The following is a 27,785-nucleotide window of genomic DNA, read 5'->3' as shown; positions in this document are numbered from 1 at the left end:
ATATGTTAACAGTATATTGTATATGTATTAGTTATTAGGTATACTAACTATTGTGCATATTTAGGTTATTATTTGGGAGATGATGGTTATACAAATGGAGAAGGGTTTTTTAGCCCCATATAGAAGTCAAAGATATCATTTGAATGATTGGCGTACCGGAAACCAAACAACTAAACCTAAAGAATTGTTCAACATGAGACATTCATCTGCAAGAAATGTCATAGAAAGATGTTTTGGTATTTTGAAGGCAAAATGGAAAATTTTAAAAGACAATTCATATTATCCTATTGATCTAAAAAATAAGTTCATAATGGCGTGTTGCCTTCTTCATAATTATATCAGACAAGAAATGTCAATTGACCCATTTGAGAATCTCTTTGAACTAGATGAGGGGATCAGAGATGTCGGCGGCGAAGATAATGATAATATCACGTATGTTGGTGTATCAATGGAGTGGAATACATTTCGAAACAATCTAGCACAAACTATGTTTGATTCTTGGAATGCTACACATTAATATGTTTCTTTTTTGTTATGTTCGTTATTAACTGTGAATAAACTTGTGCTACGTTTATTATTTCTAATAATTAAGTTTGATTTATTTTTACTAATTATATATATATATATATATATATATATATATATATATATATATATATATATATATATATATATATATATATATATATATATATATATATATATGGTCGTGTAACTTTTTTTATTTCATGTATTGTTTTATCTAAAGTTTATGATTGAAACAATAGACATTATGAAAAAAAAGCAGAAGCTATCGCAATTGGACTATTATCGAAAATGTCAAGCTTGTGGAAGCATTGGTCACTATGGTGAACATGGGAAGATTTAAAGCCGATAATGGAATTAAATCAAGATATTTACAACATCTAGAAATTGCATTAAAGGAGAAAAAAAATCCTTGGATCTGGTATAGTGGGTAAACCCACATTGAGTCAAGGATCAAAACCATGAAAAAAGATTGACAAGTTGTTTATGATATGATAAATGGTACGAACACAAGTGATTTTGGTTACGATAGCTCCACTCATTCTATACCTGTTGAAGCATCAATTTGGGATGTTTACATACAGGTTCAATGTGTAAACTATTATTTATTGTATTACTTATTAACTACCTTGATACATAATAGGTTCATAAAGAAGTGGGCAAATGGAGAAATAAGATATTTCCTCATTACGAGGATTTGTGTATTATTTTTGGAAATGATAGAGTTCAAGGGAATAAAGCCAATGATTTCACCCAAATGGAAGAAGATGCAAATGCTGAAGAACAAACCAAACAAATAGAAGATGATTTTGAAGAACAAGTAACAGAAAGTGAAGAATTAGCAAGCGTATGTTCACAGAAGAAAAAAAGTAAAATTGATCATATTGTTCAGGGAATAACTATTGCAACAAATGTGCTTGGAGAAAAAACTTGAAAAAGTAGTGAACAACATGAATCAAGCAATACTATGAGAAACATAAGTACAAAAGAAAGCTTCCATGGTAATTTATGAAATTTCAAAAATCCAGTCACTGAGCGCTTTGGATAGGTTCAAAGCAAGTCGAAAAATAATGCGTGATCCTGGAACTGTGCTAATTTTTCGGAAACTGGAAGAACAAGATCGGGAGGATTTTGTGAAGTTTTATATTGGAAGAGTGATACGAGCATAAACTAGGTACCTAGACGTTGGTTTACATATTCATATGTGGTTAACGTTGGTTTACATATTCATATATGGTTAATTTTAATTTTAATTAAAAAAGTTTTTATGATTTGTTTGGTTTCATCGTATTACATGTTTTTTATCTAGTTTCTATATATTGTAAAAGAGTATAATGAATAAACTTTGTAATTAAATGTAATTTTGTTATGTTTATTTAAAAAAGTTACAAAAACCTCTAAAAATGTATTTTGGTCATATTACATAATTCATATTCCAATTTCTTTGACAATTCAACAAACCAAACAGAAAATAGATTCCATTCCATGTCAACTAAACACATATTAGTTTCTATTTCTTTTATATTCCAATTCCTCCAAATTTCAATTCCTTTGACAAATCCCATTCATTTCAAAAACATTTTGCGAACCTTACGAGGCCTAAGACTTATTCTCTTCTTATTCTTGGCTAGGAATCACCCAAAATACTCAAAGATTTCAAAAAAAAAAAAAAAAATAGAGCTAAGGTTTCAGTGAGGGGTGAAGGGAGGTGATGGAGGCTGAGTGTGTGAAAGCCCTAACCATCACATCCCTTAAATAGGGGTGCAAACCCCAAAAACCAGGGTTGTCATTAAACAGTTATCATGTCGTGACCACAATACTGCCACGTCGTGGCACCTATTAAAGATGTGCGCGTCCTCAGACCATGGTCGCACTGTGGGAGCTCATTCCCCACGTCGTGACCACAAAAAATTCCAAACTTTAAATATGAATTTCTTAAATGAACATACCAGAAACTTGGCATTACAAAGTACATATAATGTTTATGATATATTATGATAATTCACTGGGTGTATGACCTATGTACTATAAGAGTTTATAAAACATAAAAAATTTAATATCAATATGTAAACATTAAATATTTTATAAAGTAATTGAAAAAAGAAAGTAAATCAATGAGTTTGTAACATTTATGTGAATTTATTCTCAAATTAATAAAATGATAACTTTACATTAATAAAATGAGAACCCTCCATATATATAACCATAAATTCTTGAAATTTAATGTAAGAATGAAAACCCTTAAAAAATAACAAGTGAAAAATAAGAAAATGAAAAAAAAACTAAAAAAAAAAAGCCATGTGAGTTTTTCTTGGATCCATTAAGAGTTCTTTAAGATGTTGTGTTCAAAGAAAATTGTTGTTTTAGTGTACTGGTTTCTTAGGGCAAATTTGTAATTTACAACAAATGACCCAAAATCCTAGATTCCAATTCATGTGACCAATTCCAAATCCGTTCGAAACAATCCGTGAACAAAAGACGTTGAAAACAAATTTTGGATATGCCCTGGAGGCTCAAAGAACAAAAGAATCCCGAATGGTTTGCACTACTTTGCACGTCTTGGCTGATTGGAAATGCCCTTCCACGAAAAATCTACACCACTAGCAAATTATCCAAATCCCATATTCCAATTCAGCGAGCGAGTAGTGTCTTTTTCATTCATTGTCGTTAATACCAATACCGCCGTCGAATCCCCTGTATTGTATTGTATGTTTTATGAATCCCAGTCCTACCCGTCTTTTCTTTGCCTCAGTCTTCCATCTAATACTTTGGTTTGCATCGACTGTTTCACCTTTTGCTGTGGTATGTTGTATCTTGTGGGGGTGATTAAACGCAGTCGTGCAAGTTTATGTTACAGGTGCCGATTCAGTATTGCCAGTTTGGATTTTTGAAGAACATACATCGTCGTCCTCATTGAAATAATACGCAGACTTAGGTCAGATACTCGGATAGTTAGGAATCGATCGGACCATGTCAATACCAAAGGAGCCGGAGCAGGTGATGAAGCAAAGAGATGGATCTGTGCTTGGGAAAAAGACCATTCTTAAGAGCGACCATTTTCCTGGATGTCAGAACAAGCGACTGTCTCCTCAAATCGACGGCGCCCCAAATTTTCGCCAGGTGATCCTGTTCTTTCAATTTTATTGTTTCACCCTCTTTCTTATACTTCATAGATACACCCCTCTTTTCTTGTAGTGCTTAATTTCTCCAGAAAGCATGCGGGAACTTATGTATTCCTCCTTTTTTTACATCATTTTTTCCTCGATTTGACCATCGAAAGTCCGGTTCATTTGCTTCATGAAATCATCAGGCCGAATCATTGCGTGTACATGGTGTTGCAATCCCAACTATTGATGGGATTAGGAACGTTCTTACATATATTGGGGCTCAAATTGATGGGAAGCAAGCAAATGTTCTTTGGATCAACCTACGCGAGGAACCAGTACATTGTCTTATACCCTTTCTTTATTGCTTATAATTTCTTAGAATTGGCAAATGATTTTTTTTTTTTTCATGCTTCCACTTGTTATGGCAATAACTTTAGGATTCGATGTTCTGAATAACAGTGGTAAAACTCTTTCTTGGAACAGGTGGTTTATATCAATGGACGACCATTTGTTTTGCGCGAGGTTGAGAGACCCTTCTCCAATCTTGAATACACGGTGTGTGCTTATTTTTTCTGCTCAAATCACAACTTCCACTTCAGATTTACAATATATTGTTATACTTTTTTTTCTGTTGATAAACATGATGATTTATCCCATTTTATATCTAAACTTTGATGTTATTAATAGGGTATCAATAGGGCAAGGGTAGAGCAAATGGAAGACCGGTTGAAGGAAGACATATTACTAGAAGCTGCAAGGTTATTCTTTTTTACATGTTTCTGCGTATGATACGGATACCCATTTTTCTTATCATCTCAATACCTGTCTGGATAACAGGTATGGAAATAAGATCCTAGTAACTGATGAACTACCAGATGGTCAAATGGTGGATCAATGGGAGCCAGTCACACCCGACTCTGTCAAAACACCACTACAGGTTCATCATACTAATATCGTTTTCTATGAAATTTAATGTTCATTTGAAGATCTATTTCATAATTCCTTTCTCCATTGTAGGTCTATTTAGAACTACAAACAAGAAAATTCCTTGTTGACTACGAACGCATTCCAGTAACAGATGAAAAATCACCCAAGGAACAGGATTTTGATACGTTGGTGAGTGCTATTTTCATTTAACAAAATGAAAATATTTAACCTAGCTTATACTTTTATATATGATTTGTGTTTATAATCTTTATAGGTTGATAGAATTTCAAGAGCCGACCTCAAGACAGAAATAATCTTTAATTGCCAAATGGGACGCGGACGCACCACCACAGGGATGGTCATTGCCACATTGATCTATTTCAACCGAATAGGAGCTTCTGGTACTTTTTTTTTTCTGTCAACTTTATGTCATATGATTGCATGCTTTTACAATATCTTATTATTAGGTATCCCAAGAACAAATTCAATTGGAACAATTTCTGTCTGTGGCTCAAATGCTACTGACAACATGCTAAACACAGAAGAGGCACTTCTTAGAGGGGAATACACCGTCATAAGAAGCTTAATCCGTGTCTTAGAGGTATGCAAATGAACCTTTTTGCTTACAAATTTCCCATTGCAACATTCTTGACTTGAGTAACTTCTTTTTGATTGACATGGTTTTAGGGCGGTGTTGAAGGCAAACGACAGGTGGACAAAGTAATTGACAAGTGTGCCTCCATGCAGAATTTACGTGAGGCAATTGCAACATATAGAAATAGTATTTTGAGGCAACCTGATGAGATGAAGAGGGAGGCGTTGCTTTCGTTTTTTGTTGAGTACCTTGAAAGATATTACTACCTTATATGCTTTGCTGTATATCTCCATACAGAAAGAGCAGTTCATATTCCTAAATCCCCTCACAATCACAATCTTAATTTCTATGATTGGATGAAAGCAAGACCTGAGCTCTATACCATTATTCGCAGGTACATAACAGTAACACACTTCCATGTTTGATTATATATATAAAGTTTCATGTTCTAAAAAAGTTGTATCTTGCTATTGCAGGTTGTTGAGAAGGGACCCAATGGGTGCACTTGGTTATGCAAATATAAAACCATTAAACAAAATAAGCAAACCTAATAATGATGGTCACCCTTGTGAGATGGGAATAGTTGCAGTGTCAAGAACTGGCGAGGTCTTAGGAAGTCAAACTGTTTTAAAAAGTGATCATTGTCCAGGCTGTCAACAACCGAATTTGCCCGAGAGAGTAGAGGGCGCACCTAATTTTAGGGAAATTCCTGGGTTTCCAGTCTATGGTGTTGCAAATCCAACTGTGGAAGGAATTAAATCTGTTATGCAAAGAATAGGTAGCTCTAAAGGTGGCGGGGGCAGACCCGTCTTTTGGCACAACATGAGAGAAGAACCTGTTATTTACATTAATGGAAAGCCCTTTGTGCTTCGTGAGGTTGAAAGACCCTACAAAAACATGCTTGAGTACACGGTATACATAATAATAATTCTCTCACATTTTTAATGTTTATTATTTAAATATACTCAAGTCTCTAAGTGGTTTAATGTAGGGAATTGACTGTGAAAGAGTGGAGAGAATGGAAGCTCGATTGAAAGAAGATATTCTCAAAGAATCTGAACGTTATGGAGGTGATATTATGGTAATTCATGAAACTGAAGATGGAAAGATATTTGATGCATGGGAGCATGTAAGTTGTGATGTGGTTCAGACCCCACTGGAGGTATTCAGATCTTTAGAGGCAGATGGGTTTCCTGTAAAGTACGCTCGTGTACCCATTACGGATGGAAAAGCTCCAAAAAGTTCAGATTTCGACACACTGGCTCTCAATATCTCATCAGCATCAAAAGATACAGTCTTTGTATTCAACTGTCAAATGGGCAGAGGGAGGACAACTACCGGGACTGTAATCGCATGTCTGGTCAAACTCCGAATTGACCACGGACGACCCATCAGGATTCTACTCGATGACATGGCGTGTGGCGACTCGGACAACTGTACATCAAGTGGCGATGAAGGGAAACCGAGAGTGCATTCGAATCATTCTTTTGGTATAAATGACATCCTTCTGCTGTGGAAAATAACAAGGTTTTTTGATAATGGGGTGGAATGTCGAGAAGCTTTAGATGCGGTGATTGATAGATGTTCAGCATTGCAAAATATACGCCAGGCTGTACTGCAGTATAGAAAATTATTTAATCAACAGCATGTCGAGCCACGCGAAAGGCGGGTGGCATTGAACCGTGGGGCCGAGTATTTGGAACGTTATTTTCGGTTAATTGCTTTTGCAGCGTATCTTGGAAGTGAAGCATTTGATGAACAAGGGCAAGGGCAGGAATGTAAAATCACCTTCAAAAGTTGGTTGCATCAAAGACCGGAAGTCCAAGCTATGAAATGGTCAATAAGATTGAGACCCGGACGCTTCTTTAGTGTTCCTGTATATTTTCTCCAAATTTCATTTTCATAAAATATTTATTTATTTTTCTCACTCTCACCTGTATGTGTTTTGGTTTGTAGGAAGAGTTGAGAGCTCCACAAGAATCTCAACATGGTGATGCGGTAATGGAGGCCATTGTTAAAAAACGTAACGGCTCTGTTTTAGGGAAGGGGTCGATATTAAAGATGTACTTTTTTCCTGGTCAAAGAACTTCTAGTCATATACAAATCCATGGTGCTCCACATGTTTTCAAGGTAAACTAAGTGGCTGTTTCATTTTCTTGAAAAATCTCTCTTTTGAGTGGCTGAATTGGTAATCATGTCTGTCTTGATTAAGTGTTGATACATAAGGTTTGTTTCTTTTCTAGACTGAATAAACTGCCTTAGCGTAACTAAATGACCATTTTATTCTTATATTTAAATAAAATCACAATATTCATCATTTTTAAAATGAGAGTTGTTAGGAAAAAAAGGGTATATAGGTGAAGGGTTATTGTTAAAATGACTGAATGAGTAATGATGTTTGTGTGGATAAAGTACTGTATACAAAAGGTCTGTATATTTGTTGGACTGAATAAACTGTCTAAATGAGACTAAATGACCATTTTACCCTTACATTCCAAAAACAAAACTCACAAATTTTAATAATTTTTAACAATATTCATCAATTTTAACATGAGAGGAGCTGAGATGAAAGAAGACTAAGGACAAATAGGTAAAGGGTTAATGTCTTAATACATTAAGGCAGGCTTTTTTAGCTTGACTCTGTAAGTCATTCTGTCCAGATTAAGTAAAAAAGAAACAATTATGTATAGCATTTCAGATTAACTGCTTAGCCTATTAGGCTCATCAAGTAAAAAAGAAAGTCATATTTAGCTGTACACAGTGCAGATTAAGTGCTTTAACTCTTTAAGTCAAAAAGAAAAGCCCTTAAAAATGTGTTGAACCAACAAAGAAATTGGAGAAGTTAAATGTAAATTTTTTTATCTTATTTTGTTTTATTCAGGTGGATGGGTATCCTGTGTATTGCATGGCAACTCCAACAATTTCAGGTGCCAAAGAGATGCTAACTTATTTAGGTCCACAAAAAGTGATGTTAACTGACTTGCGTGAAGAAGCTGTTGTTTACATAAATGGGACGCCTTTTGTTCTTAGGGAATTAAATAAACCTGTAGACACACTCAAGCATGTGGGTATCACTGGATCAGTGGTGGAACACATGGAGGCTCGCTTAAAGGAGGATATTATATCAGAAATTAAAAAATGTGGTGGCAGAATGCTTTTACACCGTGAAGAATATAACCCATCATTAAATCAGGCAAATGTAGTAGGATATTGGGAGAATATATTTGTGGAAAATGTTAAGACACCTACTGAAGTGTATTCTGGTTTGAGAGATGATGGATATGATATAGTTTACACAAGGATACCTTTGACTAGAGAGAGGGAAGCTTTAGCTTCTGATGTTGATGCTATTCAGTACTGTATGGACAAGTAAGTGTCTGTTTCTTAATCCACTTAATACAATACATTAAGCCCTTGTATTGTAATACATGGGTATCTGACCCAGTATATGATATATATGGTTGTTGTGCAGTTGTGCAGGGTGCTACTTGTTTGTTTCTCACACGGGATTTGGGGGTGTTGCGTATGCCATGGCTATTATATGTTTAAGACTTCAATCTGAAGGGAAGTTAGCATCATTACCACTAACAAAAAGTGGTAATCAAGATTTATTATCTTCTAATGAAGCGCGTGAAAAGGGTGATTATCGCGATATACTTAGTCTTACTAGAGTTCTTGTTCATGGTCCTGAGAGTAAATCAGATGTCGATGTTGTTATAGAGAGGTATGCTGCACTTTTTTGGATAAAGATGCCAAAAAAGCTAATGTATTTGATAAGTAATATTTTCTGTTGTTATAAAGGTGTGCTGGAGCTGGGCATCTTAGAGATGACATTCTGTTCTATAGTAAGGAACTTGAGAAGGTTCAAGGGGATGATGATGATCATCAAGCATACATCATGGACATGGGTATCAAAGCATTGAGGTTGGTTGTAAATTTTTATATGAGAATGAATCTGCTTTCTTTGTAGTTTTTTAAAGCTTGCTTATGTTATAGACATCTAGGGTTTGTTTTTTCCTCATTAACTCATGTATGTGTGGGTAAATTGACTGAACGGGTGATGGTGTGTGTCTGGATAAAGTATTGTATACATAAGTTGTGTTTCTTTTCTAGACTGAATAAACTGTCTTAATGACTGACTAAATAACCTTTTTATCCTACATTCCAAAATACAAATTTCACAATATTTATGAGTTTTAACAATATTCATCAATTATAACACGAGGGGAATTGGGATGAAAAAAGGGACAAATAGGTAAAGTGTTAGTGTCTTAATGCATTAAGTCAGGATTGTTGCCTCACCGTATTAAGTCATTCTTTCGAGATCAAGTAAAAAAGAAACAACTGCCTAGTTTCTTTCATGAGTCAGAACATATACTTAAATGGTAAGTATTTATGTTGTTGTGCAGGCGTTACTTTCTACTGATAATGTTTAGATCGTATCTGTATTGCACTGGCACTGGCACAGAGATGGAATTCACGAGCTGGATGGCAGGGAGACCTGAACTTGGTCATCTTTGTAATAATCTCAGGATAGATAAATAATGTAAATGTAGATGTAGATGTAAATGTAAATGTATGTATGCACTACCACGTGCTATGTAGTTGTGCCTTGCGTCTTGTTTCTTGTTTGTGTATATCTTCTAATCTCGCATCTCCTACTCCTACCATTCATTCTTTTTCTTCCACCCAAGTCAACTCATATGCCCAAATATTAATGATGTTACCATTCATTGGGGATGGTATATACTGATGATATTGTATCACTAGGTATCAACTGAAGTTGTGATGAGGTCAGGTAGTAGATTATAGATGGTTGGTTGGGTTTTCAATATTCTTTAGCTTTCATATTCTGTATTATAATATCAATTAAAGCTTACAAAATTTTCATCATATGTAAGAGCCATTTTTAGAATGCAGATCTGCTTCTTTTATGCATGTTTCCAACCAACAATATGTGAATCTGATCAACATGCTGCTATAGTGTATACCACCAGCTTATGCTACATGTATCAGTTAATGTCCTTGTTAATTACAGGGTTAAATGGGGCTATGCAAAAAATATATTATGGGATTAATTTAAGCAAAGTGAAATGCAGAAAAACACAAGCTATTCTGAGTTTCTTATTAAAAAAAGGAACTCGGCCATCCATATCGGTGCAATGCCATTAAACTTTCAATTGTGATACATTAGCTTTGCAATGATTACTTACATCAGTGCAATAACATTCATCTTTCAAAAATGGTCCCTACTGCTACATCAACTATTACTATATTAGGTGTGAGATCCATGTATTACATGAGTTTAATTAAAAAAATAAATATAAAATTTTAACAATTTGAAAAGTTTGAATTTATAAGAAAAATGAGAAAAATTTAAATTATTAAAATTAATGAGACTTTAATGTATTGAATACATTACATATATAAACTTTTTCTAATAAATACTTTACATATATATTACCTTACACATTAAATGTGGAATTTTAATTTAATAAAATGAAAATTACAATAAAATGATAAGTGGAAAATAGAAAATTTAAAAATTTTAGAAAATATCATGTGTCCAAATGAATAAGAAGATAACATGTGGTAAAAAAACCTTCATTTATTATAGTATATATATATATATATATATATATATATATATATATATATATATATATATATATATATAATAAACATATATTTAATTATTATAATTAAAATAGTATAACAAAAAAATAATAAACATTAAATTTATTTTACTTTATTAATTATTTAAATATTAAGATGCTACAAAAAACATGAATTACAAAACGAATCTTACAATATTAATGCTTATTTTCTTCTCCCCAAATTAGTTCCCAATCTTTTCAATCAAATCTGTTTGTAGTTGATGATTTATAGATTTGGTACGAAGATTTATCTTATTTTATTTAAAAAAATATTATTTTAATTATAATAGTTAAATTTATGTTTATTATATATATATATATATATATATATATATATATATATATATATATATATATATATATATATATATATATATATATATATATATATATATATATATATATATATAGGGTTAGATTCATGTGAGACAAATGAATTTTATCAAACAAAGGGACCAAATCTTGATCACTCATCTCAAATAATTAGTGGCTAGGAATAAAACATAAAAACACTATAAAAAGTAGACGGTGACAATTTTGAAAATACGTCAAAGGTCGTGATTAGGGATGAGCAAAAGAACCGAACCGGCCGGAACCGGCCCGAACCGAACCGGACCGGGGAACCGGATTCGGCAAAAATGAAGAACCGAACCGGCCCGGCGGTTCTACCGGTTCCGGTTATACCGGTTCCGGTTCCGGGTCCGGTTTTTGCCGTTTTTTCGAGTATGGAACCGGCTAAATTTTGATGTACCCAACGACTAAATTACTTTGCGTTTTATTGGTTTTTCGGGTCCGATTTTTGCCGGTTTTTCGAGTAATTCCAACGACTAATTTACTTTGCGTTTTATTGGTTTTTTATGAAGAAGTGGATGTTTAAATACTAGTAAATAAGCAACATTTTAATAAACGATTCAACATTGAAGCAAATTAACCATGAGTCTTTTATTTAAATTATTACAAGCAAATTAAACATGGATGTCGTCAAAGTTATATTATTAAGTATCCAACATTCAAACATTCAACATTCAAAATACACTTTCGACATTCAAAATATACTTCCAAGTTTCACCAACAAAAAAAAAGTCTAATATGTGGATTCCAACATTTCTTTGATATTTTGACTAATTTCCCGATCTCTTCCCCGTTAGCTTCAAGTTGTGTATAGCATCCACAATGTCTATATATAATTCAAAGGAAAAACGTTATTACTTACTAAAATGTAACAAATACTAATAAGAAGTTAAAAATAAGATGTAACAAGTATTAGTGTATTACCGATAGCGAGGTCATCGTCAGCTAACACATCGTGCACTTCGTCGTAGTCATATATAGGCAAGCTACTCTTTCTTAGCCAATCTTGAGTGCATATCAATGCCTCCACAATCACAACGGACAAATTAGTACGGTAGTCGGTAATTACTCGACGACCATTACTGAATGTTGATTCGGATGCTACGGTGGAAATTTGCATCCCCAAAATATCTATTAATAAACAAATTAGTGTATAATACACGACACAAATTTATAAATTAAAATTTTAAATTAGAGTAAAAGAAGGTCGATACCTCTTGCCATTCGAGCAACGATCGGGAACCGCACCGCATTATTTTTCCACCATGTGAGGATATCATATCCTTTGTCAAATCCGATTGGGTCCTCGTTTAAGTATCGTTGCAATTGACTTTCTGACGAAGTCGAGGGGAAACTTCCCGAAGTCATATAGCTTCCAAAGAATTCGTTTTCGTCATCAAAATTAACAACTTCTTCGGGAGTTTCTTGTTGAGACGATGAGGTCATGTTTGACCTTTCCAAGTATGTCTTGAAAAACTTGTCCAATTTGCATTCAATATCAATAACCTTTGCACGTGATTTGGATTCTATCTCATCAGCAGACATCTTTTTATCTTTGTTTTCGGCTTTAAGCATTTGGGTAAAAACAACTTTCATAAACTTTGACTTGCATTGAGGATCTAACAATGTCGCAAAGAAGACATAATCACTTATAGTATCATAGTCACCCCAATATTTGTCATATTTATCTTTCATATCCGGTACCATAAACATAAAATCCGGGTTGGTTTCAAGTTTCCTAAGATGTTGCTCTATATCTAGAATCTCCCGGGTATACGTATGGAAGATAGGCTTTGTTGAACACGAAACTTTTTCAGTTTTCTTCTTAAACTTCTCAAGGAACTCCATCATCTTTTTAATCATCTCAAAATCTGAATGTGATGGTACCCTTCCCACAGTTTTCTGAAACAGTGGATCTACAAAAAAAAGAACAACAAAATCAGATTACGTTTTATTGTTGTTAGAAAAAAAAAAAAAAAAACAGATTTGACACCCTTCCTTGCGGGGCTTGTAACTCATTCAATTTTTAACAAAATCAAGAGTTTTTATAGTCTAAATTCAACTACTAATCCTAATCTACATGTAGGAAAAAGATTCAGGTCAAAACAAGTTAAATTGAATGAGTTATGCACATTTGAACAACAAAAGCACATCACGTTTTATTGCTATTAGAAAAAAAAAAATCAGATTTGACACCCTTCCTTGTGGGGCTTGTAACTCATTCAATTTTTAACCAAATGAAGTGTTTTTATAGTCTAAACTCAACTACAAATCCTAATCTACATGTAGGAAAAAGATTCAGGTCAAAACAAGTTAAATTGAACTAGTTATGCGCAATTTAATATTTGGACTGATTGCTAAAGAAATAAATATTGCTAATTTTAGTGCTGAAATATATTTGATTAATTGATTTTATTTACCTTGATGGCTATATTTGAGAAATGCGTCTTTCACATCGTACGCTGATCTTAGCAATTCAAAGGTAGAGTTCCACCTTGTTGGAGTTTCACCACACAAAAACCTTCGACTTTCTACAGCCGCATCCTTCATGGCTTGTTTAAACGTCTTGATCCGTTGCGGGGAGGCTCTAATGTATTTCACTGCATCTTGTAGGTTTTTTACATGATAAACTTCGTGTTTCAACCCCATTTTCACAACTAGGTTTATGATATGAGCCATACACCTAATGTGAAAATGTTTGCCATTCTCGTAAATACCCGGTAGTTCTTTCACAATGATGTTGATTGCCGCGTCATTTGTCTTGGCATTATCAACGGTCATCGTCATGACATTCTTCATCCCCCACTCGTTTATGCAAATTAGCAACTCCCGGGCCATGTCTTCAGCTTTGTGAGTATCAACCTCTCTAAAGTTGACTACCCTTTTGTGCATGACAAAATCTTCGGTAATGAAGTGGGCCGTGACAACCATATAATTTATCTTTTGACCCGAGGATGTCCACGTGTCGGTTGTCAAGTGGATGGCTGTTTTGGGGTTGCTCAAATGTTTGTACAACTTCGGCCTCTCCATTAAATAGAATGACACAACATCACGAGAAAATTTATGCCTTGAAAGCAATTTCACCCTACCATTGAGGGCGTTTACAAATTCTATGAATGCCTCATTTTCAATGAATTTAAATGGTAGTTCCCCGATGGTGAAAAGCCCTAGCAAGGCAATTTGGATCCTAGTATCATCATGTTTCCATGTGTATACATGACCCTCACCATTAGGAGCTTTCGTAAATGACAACTTTTGTTGTTTGTCATCAACTTGTTTCGGTATGTTGTCTGGATTTAACTTGCACCCATTAAAATGCTTGTTTATTGAAGTTGTACCATTCCGGTTTGGATCTGTGGCTAGTAAATGTAAACAATAATTACATTCGGCCCACTTTCTTTCAATTCCATCGTCCTCCTTTATCCATTCGATCTCGAAGTATTTCCAAACAGGAGCGGTACAATTATCTCTACACTCACCTCGTCTGGGTGGGTTAATCCGGTCCCTTAACTCCTTTTGAGTCTTTTTTTTGTTTTTGGGTTTTGGTTTTGTTGGGTATTTTTCTTGTGTTCGTTTTTGTGGTGGTGGTGGTTTTTTTGTTTGTGTTGGTTTTTTTGGTTGTCTTTGTTTTTGTGTGGTTGCAAATTTTCGTTTTTTTGAAGGTTGTTGTTCTTAGGGGTGTTGAACGGGTAATTTTTTCGGGTTTCGGGTAATTCGGGTCGGGTAATTCGGGTTTTTCATGTTAGAAAAATTACCCGTTACCCTACCCAAACTAAATTCGGGTAATTCGGGTTTGGGTAATTCGGGTAGTGGGTCGGGTTTGGGTAATTCGGGTATTACTCGATTTTTTTTTTTTTTTTTTTTTAAATAAATTTTAAATGGCATCTAAAAAGAAATATGTCGTGTTGAAACTTTGAACATTGATGTTATTTAATCAATAATACTTGAAATATCAAGGCTTAACAATTTTAATCTAATCTAATAAGATGTTAAAAAAATAAATACTTAAAAATCTTAGTTTAAATGTTGAATCTCATAATAGAATAAAAAAAGAGTTTAATATATAGACTAGATTTATTACTCGTTGTTTTAGATGGAAGATTTGTAAATTAAAACACTATAAATACGCCAAAACCGAACGATAAATAAAAGTATACATGAACGCATTTTGATGAAATAATAATAACCAAAGTCAACCATTTAAATTACTTGATAACATCATAACAATGTATATGCATGTATTTTGCATTTACCAAAAAACTCATAAGTCTTAAATCTACAAAACATAGAAAACCATTACATATTATGAAAATAATAACATGTCAAGTTCCAAAAGACATTCAAAAATATACTCGTTCTTCTTGCACCTTCACTACACCATCTTGCTCAAATCTATATAAAAAACATTAAATAATGTTAGTATTAAAAGGAAAAGATATTAAATTTACAATCATTAAGATAATAAACAATTACCTTTGTCAATTTGTTGATTTTCTTCCCAATCTTTTTCATAATCGATTGTGTCACTTATGCTACCCCGAATCCAATCTTGTGTACAAATTAAACTTTCAACAATCTTAGGAGTCAAAGAACTCCTAAACGGATCCAAAACCCTTCCACTAGTGCTAAAAACGGATTCTGAAGCCACCGTTGAGACGGGAATGGCGAACACATCTCTTGCCATCAATGATAGAATTGGAAATCTTGGACTATTCACTTTCCACCAATCTAGAATATTAAACATTTCCAAGTCGTCTTCAACACTTTCTTGCAAATACTTTTCTAACTCCCCAATTGATTCAACTATGTTCGTCTTCATCTTTTCTCTTAGTTTATTTCTCAATGGGGGGTTAGGTGCCATAAAATCCGGGTTTTGGTGTTTCCCTAATATTGATGATGAAGTGGTAGACTCGGCAGTACTTGAAGTAGAAATTGGAGAATGAATTCTAATATAATCATTATATAATTCATACATAGAATCCATGATATATTTCTTTTTGGCCTCCACCCCATTTTCTCCATAACGATCCTCAAGTAGTATAACCAAATACTTTACTTTGTTCCTTGGATCAAGAATCAATGCAAAGTAGAGCAATAAATTCATTTTTTCTACATCGCCAAAATACTTATCAAACTTTTTTTTCATGGCCAATGCAATATCACAAAGAGTGGAATCAGAAATAGCATCATCCAAGAGCGTACGAATGGAATATATATCTTCAATGCACGTGTTTGATGTCACATAAAGTGTCCCGGAAATCCTCAAAGTAACATCATGAAAAGGTTTTAAAAAATGACATATATTCCTAACCCTTTCCCAATCGCTTGATGAAGGTATCGACAAACCGGCCTTTTCAATTTCGTACCGAAAATCAAATTCCTCAAGATCATATCTCTCAAAAGTTTTTTCGTAAGCTTGTGAAATTTCCAACATATGGTAAGTAGAGTTCCATCTTGTTGGCACATCTCTCTTCAAGTGTTTTGTTATACCGGGATTAGCAACCTTAGCAAAATCGGTAAACTTATGAATTCTAGAAGGCGATTGCCTAATCCATTTAACCGCCCATCGAACTATCTCAACCGCCTTATCAACTTTTTTTATGCCATCTTGCACCACTAAATTTAAAATGTGGGCAACACATCGAATATGCATCCATTTCCCATTTAGAAGACACGTGTTGGAGTTTTGAAAACTTTTTTTCAAGAAGTCAATTGCCACATCATTCGCACTTGCATTGTCAACAGAAATTGTGAAAATATTTTCTATTTCTCACTCCATTAAACATTTCTCAACCATTTTTCCAATATCAACCCCACGGTGACTCTCTTGAGAAGAAAAACACAAAACTTTTTTTTTCAACTTCCATTCGTTATCAATAAAGTGGGCGGTGAGACACATATAACATGATTGTTGTTTAGAAGTCCACGTATCGGTGGTCAAACATATTCTACCAACGTTTTTTTTAATAAAGTCACGAATTTTTTCTTTTTCATCTACAAACAATTGGTAGACATCCGTTGTGCTTGTACTTCGACATGGAACTTTAAACAATGGTTGATTAACACTATTGTAATACCTAAAACCCGCACCTTCTACAAAGCTAAAAGGAAGTTCATCAACTACCAACATGTGGGCTAGAGCCTTACGACTCTCATTTTGATCAAATTTCCAAGTTGACAATTTGTTTTCATCACCATATTGAAAAATTAGTTGTTTTTGCCCACCACTAAGTTTATCCAAGTAAGCTTTACATTTCGTTAAATGATAACCTAGATTTTTTGTCCCATAACCACTTGATTCGCACTTGTAATTCCCACCACCACAATGCTTGCATTTACATCTTTGTACACCATTTTCATCCTTATACCTTTCAAATTCTTTCCAAACTTTCGATCGTGGGTTGAATTCTTTAGTTTTTTTCTGTTTTTCTTGTGGAACTTGATCATTGGTTGGGTTTTCAACTTCAATGGTCTCATCTTCCACTTCAATATAGTCATCCGTATTTGACATCTAAAAAAAAAAAAAAACTGTTAAAAAACATAAAAATGGACCATACTACCCTTACCTTTGACAGCAAACTGTAAATAAGAATAGAAACATGACAAACTAGCTAGTGTTCCGGGATTGTGTCTATGCGATAATAACATGACAAACTATGAATTATAAAACAACAAAGCATAATTATATAACAGGCATTTATAAAACAATATGGCATGACAATCACTAATTAATTACCAATGAGTTAAAACACTAATTAACAATAAAGTCGAATGAGAATCTACAATAACAAATAATAGAAACAAACTGTAAATAACTTTTGACAGCAAACTGTAAATAAGAATAGAAACAAACTGTAAATAATCATTTCTAGAATAACAAATACCTTAGCTCTCTGTTAGTGTATATTTAACTTGCTCTAGTGTCCTTTTGACAATTTTTTTTTGTATTTTATATTTATTTTCATAATTTAAAATCATTAAAATTAAAAAACAAAATAAATGGACCATATTACCCTTACCTTCTAAATTACTTCATCTTCAACATCTGACACTGTTCTAAACTTATGCCTCTTTCTTACTCTCTCACCATAATATCATTTATATTACTCTTGTTTTTAATTTTGTGCTTCTTCAAATGAAAAAAAAGGAAGAGATTTTGACTATCATATTGTTTTTTTAATTCGTTTTCCTCATACATAAAAGAAATGATTAATCGATTGTTTCATATTAATTATTGTGAGTATTCAATTCAAAGTTTGCAAAACAGTAGCAATTATCCAACGATAATATATGAAAAACAGTAGCAATTATCATCCAAATTGAGAAAAACAGTAGCAATTATCCAACGATAATATATGAAAATTTGCAAAACATGTATTGTATACATAGAAAAATGTATAGACAAAACAGGGGAAAATTAGCAAAATGTATAGACAGAAGGACGACTAGCTAAAGCCAAGTACTGTATCGGAAGTGCACCTGAATACCCAATGACCCGGCGAGGCAGCGACCGACTGATGACCGGCGACTCGCCTGAAGCTGATTGACCGGTGACGAACGATGACGAGTGGACTGCGAAGTGAGAACAAGGGTAATTCGGGTAACGGGTATTTTTGACAGGGCTAGTTGTTCTTGTGGCTCCTCTTCTTGGTTTGATTCATCACTTGGTATAACATTCAATGCCGGTGTTTCTTCTATATAATCTTCTTCTGAATCGTCTCCATAATCCTATATTCACAAAATAAAACATATAATAAGTCATATTATGTTTAAATGCTGAAAAATAAATATAAAAAAAATCAGATTTGACACCCTTCCTTGCTGGGCTTGTAACTCATTCAATTGTTAACCAAATCAAGAGTTTTTATAGTGTAAACTCAACTAAAAATCCTAATCTACATGTAGGAAAAAGATTCAGGTCAAAACAAGTTAAATTGAATGAGTTATGCATATTTGAACAACAAAATCACATCACGTTTTATTGCTGTTAGAAAAAAAATTCAGATTCAATACCCTTCCTTGCGGGGCTTGTAACTCATTCAGTTTTTAACCAAATCAAGCGTTTTTATAGTCTAAATTCAACTAAAAATCCTAATATACATGTAGGAAAAAGCTTCAGATCAAAACAAGTTAAATTGAATGAGTTATGCACATTTGAACAACAAAATCACATCACGTTTTATTGCTGTTACAAAAAAAAAATTCAGATTTGACACTCTTCCTTGCGGGGCTTGTAACTCATTCAATTTTTAACCAAATCAAGCGTTTTTATAGTCTAAATTCAACTAAAAATCCTAATCTACATGTAGGAAAAAGATTCAGGTCAAAACAAGTTAAATTGAATGAGTTATGCACATTTGAACAACAAAATCACATCACGTTTTATTGCTGTTACAAAAAAAAATTCAGATTTGACACCCTTCCTTGCAGGGCTTGTAACTCATTCAATTTTTAACCAAATCAAGCGTTTTTATAGTGTAAACTCAACTACAAATCCTAATCTACATGTAGGAAAAAGATTCAGGTTAAAAGAAGTTAAATTGAACTAGTTATGCACAATTTAATATTTGGACAGAGTGCTAAAGAAATAAATATTGCTAATGAGCTAAATACTAATCTTACTTGGTCATCAAAGTCTTTTCCAATCCAATTAGCCGGATTACCGTCTTCAATATTGGCATCATGAGCATCCGAGTTTCGTTATCTTGATGATGGTACATTTGGTAGCCCATCCAAATCCTACAATGTCAATTTTACACATTAATTATATAACAAAAGTACTATACAAATTCGTAGTTTTGACAATCTTACATAATTACATTCATATTATAAACAATAAACTAATCTAACAAAAAATTTGCATGTATGTCTACAAAGTACATTGTTAAATGGAGCTTAAAACATGAAACATCTATTATATGTACAACCTTTCATCCGTATATGAAGTACTCCACTATGAGACTATGATCAAGAATCAAGATCTTTTAATTAAGTAGGGATAACAATGCATATATTTGGAATGGAGACAACAAAACCAAAGAAAAAAACTTGCATGCATGCCATTATTTGGTGAATCATTGAAGCATTGAAGATTTGAAGCTAATATTGAAGTATATAATCTTAAAACATGAAATATAAATATATGCTCTTACTTGATCTTCATGAACATCCATAGTTTGAATCATTGAAGCAATTGAAGATGAAAATCAATGAATGATGATAAAGAATTGAAAATCGATTGAAACTTGTAATCGATGGAAACTTGGAGATGAAGAATTGATCAATTGAATGATGATGAAGTGATGCTGATTGCGGATTGTTGAAGAGAGTAGGGTTCGATCGTGATTCGTGAACTTGGAGTTGGGACTTGGGATCGTGGCAGCCGGCAGGAGGTGGGAATCCCACAAGAAGCCAAGAACGATTGCGTTTTTTTTTTTTTTTTTTTTTTTTTTTTTTTTTTTTTTGTTATGAGAATGACCGATTGCGATTTGAGAGTATATGGGAGGAAGAAGTCTTTTTTGTTTGTGTGTATCGCAAGCAGCAGCTGATTCGATCGTGCTCATCAAGTCATCCCTACGTGACAATGTGACATGGTTTTCTATCCGGGCCGGTTCCCGGTTTTGGGCCGGTTCCAATAGCCGGTTCTTTCCGGGTCCCGGTTCCAAATAATCACAAATTTGTAGTATAGGTCCCGGCCCGACCGGTTCCATCGGGTGCCGGTTCCGGGACCGGTTCCGGTCGGTTACCCGGTCCTATTGCTCATCCCTAGTTGTGATTAACTATGGACCAGGAGGGATACCTCTGTCATTTTGCACTCAAATCATATGAGAGCTGATTCTTTTCTTCACAGTCGTGATTTGCTTCTTCTTTCTCCCATAAACTTTTCTTTATCTGGATTTTTCTCAAGCATAATTCCTTAGAATATGAAATCAACCTAAATCTTCTCAATCTTATTCCACAAAACCCTAGAAATCTGCCCCATCAATGAGAACTAGCAACAAAAAACCTATGTTTTGGTTCTGTATCAATTCAATGAAAATCCATAGTCGCATCCCTAATTGACGAGATTTATTTCTTCAATACATCGATTTATTCAGATCAAACATCGATCGTGGTTGTTTCAAACACAAAAACCTCTTCAAATGGGAAAATGACCTCTATTATCGGTTTTGTGATTTTAGATTTTGATAAATTAGATCTTATATTCTCTGAATATATTAATAGTATATGAAATGACTCTTCGATTAATAGTTTCTTTAACTTTTTGTGTTAATTTGTTGATTAATCACATAATCTAACATTGCATTAGCTAACTAGGGTTTGATAGATTAGTATTATGTTTTGATGAAATTATGGTTTTTAGTTTAAGATACTCTGTAATGGAGTATATTGGTTTTATGCTTCTGACTATAATACGTTTTGAGAATCTAAGGATTTGTTATTCTATTTTGACATAATGGAATTCATCTTTCTGTATTTCTAGTCCGACAATATCACATTTAGATTCATATTCTAGATAATATAGATTATAAATTGTCTCTTGCAATAGCCTTCAGGAAGTTTTTATTTTGTTTATTCTAAATTGTGAATTATTTTTCTTAAAATGTTTATTGTAGCTATAGTTTGTATTTGATTCAGATTCACTATAGCTTGAGTTGGGAATGAACTTGTTTATTGTAGTTTCGGTTAAATATTTTTTGAAATTGTTTACTGTAGCAATGATTAGTTTTTAATACCCATTTAAAGTTGAAATTGTTTGTTCAGGTTGGTAGTGGTTGGTAACCTAAGGTCTGATTAGGTCTATTCTTTTGTATTTTATATAATATTAAATCTTTTGTCTTAATTATATTAGATATTACTAATCGAAGTTAAGTAAATGTGTGCCTAATAACTTGATATTATACATATTCTTAGTTTATAAGTTAGATCTTGATTTTTTTTATATAGATGTTATTTTGTTAGAAACTAATTTCTTTAAACCTTTTATGATGAGTTAATGTGAAATATTATGAAATTATGTGTCATATTACGATTTTAAACATTATGATTTTTTTGGAAACAACTTGTTTTGAATTTTTTTGTTGAATAATGTGTAATATCTTATTTTACACATTCTTCTTTTGTTGGAAACAACTCTGCTTTGAACCTTTTTGTAAAGTATTGTGATAATACTTGATTAACAATGAAGGAATATGATATATTATGGAATTATGTGTCATATTCTGATGTAAAATATGTAATATTCTAAGTATTATGATTAGTAAAATTTGAGTTCTAATGATATTTTGTTGATTAATTAAAAAAAATAGATAATGCGTTACACATTCATTTATATAAGGTTAATACATAAATATTCTACGCATTCTGATTTAACACAATTTCTTATTCCTTCTCATTTGGATTTTCAATATTGTGATTTTGATTATGAAACTAGATCAAGTTATGGATCGTCAAATATTCCTAAATAAAAGAAACTGAAGCTTTTTATTCCAACAAATGGTTTATTCTACACAATCAGATTTAGAGTTAGCATCCAAAGTTATTCCATGTAACGTATAATACTATAATTTCTTGATTGTTATATATTTGTGTGTGATTTTGAGTCAATGTATTAAAATCATTTATTTATCTTTATATGTGATTTTGAGTTAATATATTCATCTCTGAGATATTCTATAAATCTATGTGTTTTGATAATAGTATAATTTTAGTCAAAAATCACTTTGTATCTTCGAAGATATATTATAATCAAGATATTTCACTGTATAGTTATCTCAAAAAATGACGACGTAATGTAATATAGTATTGTATAACATATAATTTAAAACTACCTCTTTTAACATAAAGGTCTAATTAGGTGACTAGGTTATCTGATCTTTTGGTTTTTATATAATATTAAATCTCTTGTTTGAACTATACTACATATTACTAATCGAAATTAAATGAACATAAACTTTATTTGGAGTTAGTAACATGTGGACAATTATGTTTTTTTGTTATCTTATCTCAAATTATGTTTTGTGTATTCTGAATAATACCTTGATTATATTAGATTTGTGTAAAATTTAATGTGAAAATAAAATAAAATTCTCTAATTGTAAATTATTTATGAAACAATTTTAATATTGTTAATTATTTGCAGAATGTTAGAATATTCTCGTATAATAAATTGATTGTTTATATCATAGCTTTATTGTTTTAATAATAGTATGGTTTATGTTTTGATACAGTTGAAATGAAGAAACTACTAAATCAAGGGAAAATGATCTTTTGATCCTAAAGGAAAGAATGTTGAACAATTTCTATCATTGGAAATAGATAAAGACAAAAAAAAACATACTTCATAATACTTCATCTGATAGCTCGTCATCCGATCAAAACGCGTCAACAGAATATGAACAATTACATATGACATTATAGTTGTAATTTTAGAATATATGATGTATAATGTTGATATTCAATTATGTATTTACAAGAATAATACTTGTAATGTTTTAGTTTATGTCATGTAATGTCAAGTAACATCTTTCTCATATTACATGAGTTTATATATGTATAACATTCTATTAAAATTAGGCTTTTAGATACGATTATAGAATAATGTTCTAGGATATTCTAAGTTATATATACAATATCCTAATAAAATAATGTTCTACGTTTTCTATTGAATAAGTTGATTTACTACATGTAACATATAAAATACTTTAATATAATAATATTGTATATGACATATTTTCAAAAGTTATATGCAGAATATTATGATAGAATAATGTTCTCGGATATTTTAAGTTATATATAGAATATTCTAATAGAATATTCATTGATTAAAATTAGTTTTTTTTATACTTTTATTGAATTTCTAGAATATTCGAAGTTATATGTAGAATATTCTAATAGAATAATGTTCTACGTTTTCAATTGAATAAGGTGATTTATTATATGAAAATAATGTTTATATATAGAATTCTAATATAATAATATTGTATATGATCTCTTTCCAAAAGTTATATGTAGAATATTACGATAGAATAATGTTCTCGGATATTTGAAGTTATATGTAGAGTATTTTAATTGAATATTTCTTAATTAAAATTAGGTTCTTTTATACTTCTGTAGAATTTCTAGAATATTCTAAGTTATATGTAGCACATAACATATTCTAATATAATAATGTTCTATATTTTTTAATTGAATAAATTTATTTACTACATGTAAATAATGTGTATATATAAAATATTCTAATATAATAATATTGTATATGATCGCTATTCAAAAGTTATATGTAGAATATTATAATAGAATAAGGTTCTCGGATATTTTAAGTTATCGGATATTTTAAGTTATATGTAGAGTATTCTAATAGAATATTTTTTAGTTAAAACTAGGCTTTTTATACTCTTATAAGTTATATGTAGAATATTTCTTAATTAACTTACATTATGTAAGATTCTAATATTATATGTAATAGTCTAAATTTACAATTTATAGCGTTATAGGAATATATAGAATAGTCTAGAAAAAAAAGATTTATAGAAAAGAAAAGTTTATAATGTTAATGTGTAATAATCTGAAAGATTGTAATATGATGTAATATTCTATTATAAGATGAAATATTCTAATTCAGACCAGCATTCCCTTCAAGTGTGTAGGAAAAAAAAATATGTAGGAACCTAGACTAATAAACTTTTTAAACGAGTGAGAAACATATAAATTTATAAAACGAAGTGAATACTTTTAGGATAAATATCAAACTTTTCTCTGAAAGTTAAAACCTATTCTAAAACCTCATAGACTAAAAACCAAATTTCAAGTTTATATTATAAAAAATATATCACAAGGTTACAGTATTTAATAATATGTTGTTATTTGATACGTAATATTATGAAACTGTATAAAATATTCTAATATTAAAGTGTAATATTTTAAATTGTGTTATAACATATAAAATGAACTTATATTACATAATATTCTAATGTTATATTTAATATTCTTAATATAAATACCATTCTAACAGAATAATTTAATTAGGTTGTCTTCATTCAAGTTACAACTTAATATTCTTATAGAATAATATTATAGGATGCTTGTATGTGTATAACATTCTAAATAGAATGTAACACTAAATGGTTATATGAACATCAAATATCGAACTAGAATATAACAATATATATGTAAGAAAATTAAAATAATGCACAACTTATTTGTAAATACCAATGTAAAAGTAAAAACTTAGAATATAGTGTTATCGTTTTATTCAATTACCTCAAATACATCACTTGAAACCAAACAAACAAAATATAAGCAAATTTATAACATCCCACTACATTGAATGAGACACTTCAGAAAACTATTATCGAGCCACATTCTCTACAGTTCCATTCACGACTTACCTAAAAAGTTGTAATGATAAAAAAAACATGAAAGTTTTAACTAATTTCATAATTGTATGTACCACTTTACACTTTGAAAGGGGTTTGATGGGTATTAGGATATATATCTGCTGCAATAAGAATGTTTAAAGTTGCACAAATGTAGGTGTAACGCCTAGTTCCTGGTATGTAAATCTTAATTGAGTATTTTTTTCCTTTTAAGCCTTGGACTCAGCGAGTCATAGGTCCGACTCGCCAAGTAGGGACGAGACCCGGGACACGTTTAAGTTGGCGACTCGGCGAGTCTATATCCTGGACTCGGCGAGTCACCGCTGTTAGATGAAACCCTAAGTTTCAGGGGTTTGCACCCTATTTAAGCAACATATCCGCCCCAAGCCAGCCCCCATTCCCCCCCCCCCCCCCACAGAGCTCCCAACCCTCGTTTAAGCTTGTTCTTTGAAGAGTTGAAGCAATTGTTGTGTGTTTTTGAAGGTTTTGAAGAAAAAGGGAAGTAGATCCAGAAGAAGGGAAGCCATCCAAGCACCATTGTGTTCTCTCAGCAGTTCCATTGAGGTATATCCCGTTTTCCCCTGTTTCTATGCTTATTGCTTCATTTAAGACATTCTTGAGTCATTCCCCAAGCTTGTATGTGCATAATATTCCGAAATAAGCCGATTGGTCTCTTGATCCAAGCATAGTTGAGCTCCAGGAGCTCAGATCCACTACCTTTATGAGCCCATATTGCATATAAACCTTAGATCTACTCTTTTGGTGCATTTTAAACCCTAAAAACCCCATAGATGGATATTTACACGTAAAGTTGGAAACTTTACGTGTTATTCATGCTCTAGGAGCCCAGATCTACAAATGACATGGATTGGATTCGAGCAAAATCGCATTTTTAGCTCTTGCATGGAACGGACTCGGCGAGTCGCTCATCTGACTCGGCGAGTCCAGTCGCGAGTCTCCGGGTTCGCCCCCTTTTTGTTATGTCAAGTCGTGAGGTGAGTCCAGGAGGGACTCGGTGAGTTGGAAGCCAAAACTCACCCATAATGGAACTCAGCGAGTCGATGCCCTGACTCGGCGAGTTCAAGGCAATCTCCTTAGATCAAGATCAGACTCAACGAGTTGTTCATACAACTCGGCGAGTCGCAGCATAGGTGTTCATCGGATGAAGATGAACTCGCCGAGTTGTTCATACCACTCGGCGAGTAGGATGAAGGACTTGAACATCAGTTTGGATGGAGAACTCATCGAGTCAACGCCTAACTCGACGAGTAGAAACAGAATCTGGGATAGTCGTTTGGACATGGACTCGACGAGTTGGATAGCCAACTCGGCGAGTCGGGTCAACTGGAAGTTGACTCTGACTTTGACTTAGGGCATGGTCGGGGGTAAAAGGGTCATTTCACCCAAAGGATAGTAAATAGTGATTAATTGAGTATGTTGTGGGAATTACAGCCGGAGGATTTCCGGAGTAGCAGCAGCAGCAGCAGACAGTCGGTTCCCACACAGACCAGCAACTATTTCGAGGTGAGTTTCCTTTCAGTAGTAACGGGTCTAAGGCACCAAGGCCGGCCCGTATAGACGAGACGTTAGTATTAGAGTGTGGGCCGATCCCGTATCTCTTAATTGAGTTGATTACGATATATGCTAGTATGATAGAGTTGTCTATACTTGTTGTCTGTGTGATACCATTATGATATGAGTTGGCGGTTGAGTGTGGGCAAGGCCCGTATCTCTCCGAGAGTGGAGTGTGGGCTAGGTCCGTATGTCCCAGATAGCGAAGTGTGGGCAGGGCTCGTATCTTCACAAGTGTGGGCATGGCTCGTATCTCCCAGAAAGCGAAGTGTGGGCAGGGCCCGTATCTTCACGAGTGTTGGCAGGGCCCGTATCTCATAGTTGAATGTTTTTTGTTATATGCTTGCATGGTATGGGGTATTATGGGGGAACTCACTAAGCTTTGTGCTTACGGTTTGAAGTTTTGTTTTCAGGTACCTCTTCAGCTAGGGGAAAGGAGCCGGCGCGGTAGCAGCATATCACACATACGCTTTTGTTTTCCGCATTATAGATTTTCTCGGATGTACTCTGAATTCTGATTATGATGTCACCGGTTTTTCAGATGTGGATTTTTATCATGAATGTTTGTAATGACGTTTTACGTTTTCACCTAAATTAAAAATGAAATTTTTAACCGGTAATTTTTGGGGCGTTACAAGTTGGTATCAGAGCCCTGGTTTGAGGGATTCGGACA

At 32.9% G+C, this 27,785-nt stretch overlaps 2 protein-coding genes across 4 annotated transcripts; one reads left to right on the top strand and one right to left on the bottom strand.

Annotated features, from left to right (window-relative positions):
• The first annotated feature begins 3,000 nt into the window (after nucleotides 1–3,000).
• LOC145017547 (metal ion-binding protein) lies at nucleotides 3,001–10,047 on the top strand. 3 transcript variants are annotated; one of them, XM_078975560.1, is made up of 17 exons: nucleotides 3,001–3,231; nucleotides 3,362–3,645; nucleotides 3,836–3,967; nucleotides 4,116–4,187; nucleotides 4,320–4,390; nucleotides 4,470–4,569; nucleotides 4,650–4,748; nucleotides 4,834–4,960; nucleotides 5,027–5,160; nucleotides 5,247–5,548; nucleotides 5,631–6,066; nucleotides 6,146–7,030; nucleotides 7,111–7,284; nucleotides 8,036–8,523; nucleotides 8,627–8,878; nucleotides 8,956–9,078; nucleotides 9,564–10,047. In XM_078975560.1, exons 2-17 carry the CDS (start codon nucleotides 3,496–3,498, stop codon nucleotides 9,697–9,699), a joined length of 3,681 nt encoding a protein of 1,226 aa, XP_078831686.1. In that variant the 5' UTR covers nucleotides 3,001–3,231; nucleotides 3,362–3,495; the 3' UTR covers nucleotides 9,700–10,047. The 3 variants fall into 3 exon arrangements, with proteins under 3 accessions (XP_078831686.1, XP_078831685.1, XP_078831687.1); XM_078975559.1 differs by lacking the exon at nucleotides 3,001–3,231 and having other exon boundaries at nucleotides 3,238–3,645; XM_078975561.1 differs by lacking the exon at nucleotides 3,001–3,231 and having other exon boundaries at nucleotides 3,509–3,645; nucleotides 3,721–3,967.
• A 5,487-nt stretch (nucleotides 10,048–15,534) lies between these two features.
• Nucleotides 15,535–20,044, bottom strand: LOC145014733 (zinc finger BED domain-containing protein RICESLEEPER 2-like). Its single transcript, XM_078973161.1, has 6 exons — nucleotides 20,013–20,044; nucleotides 19,826–19,901; nucleotides 18,642–18,890; nucleotides 16,937–17,673; nucleotides 15,636–16,891; nucleotides 15,535–15,554 (listed from the first exon to the last, which is right to left on the bottom strand). Exons 1-6 carry the CDS (start codon nucleotides 20,042–20,044, stop codon nucleotides 15,535–15,537), a joined length of 2,370 nt encoding a protein of 789 aa, XP_078829287.1.
• Nucleotides 20,045–27,785: the final 7,741 nt, after the last annotated feature.

Source organism: Lactuca saligna, chromosome 9 (assembly GCF_052625555.1).
Source record: "Lactuca saligna cultivar CGN05327 chromosome 9, ASM5262555v1, whole genome shotgun sequence".
NCBI lineage: Eukaryota > Viridiplantae > Streptophyta > Magnoliopsida > Asterales > Asteraceae > Lactuca > Lactuca saligna.
The sequence above is the reverse complement of the archived record's forward strand: the minus strand, read 5'-3'. Positions and strand labels throughout refer to the sequence as shown.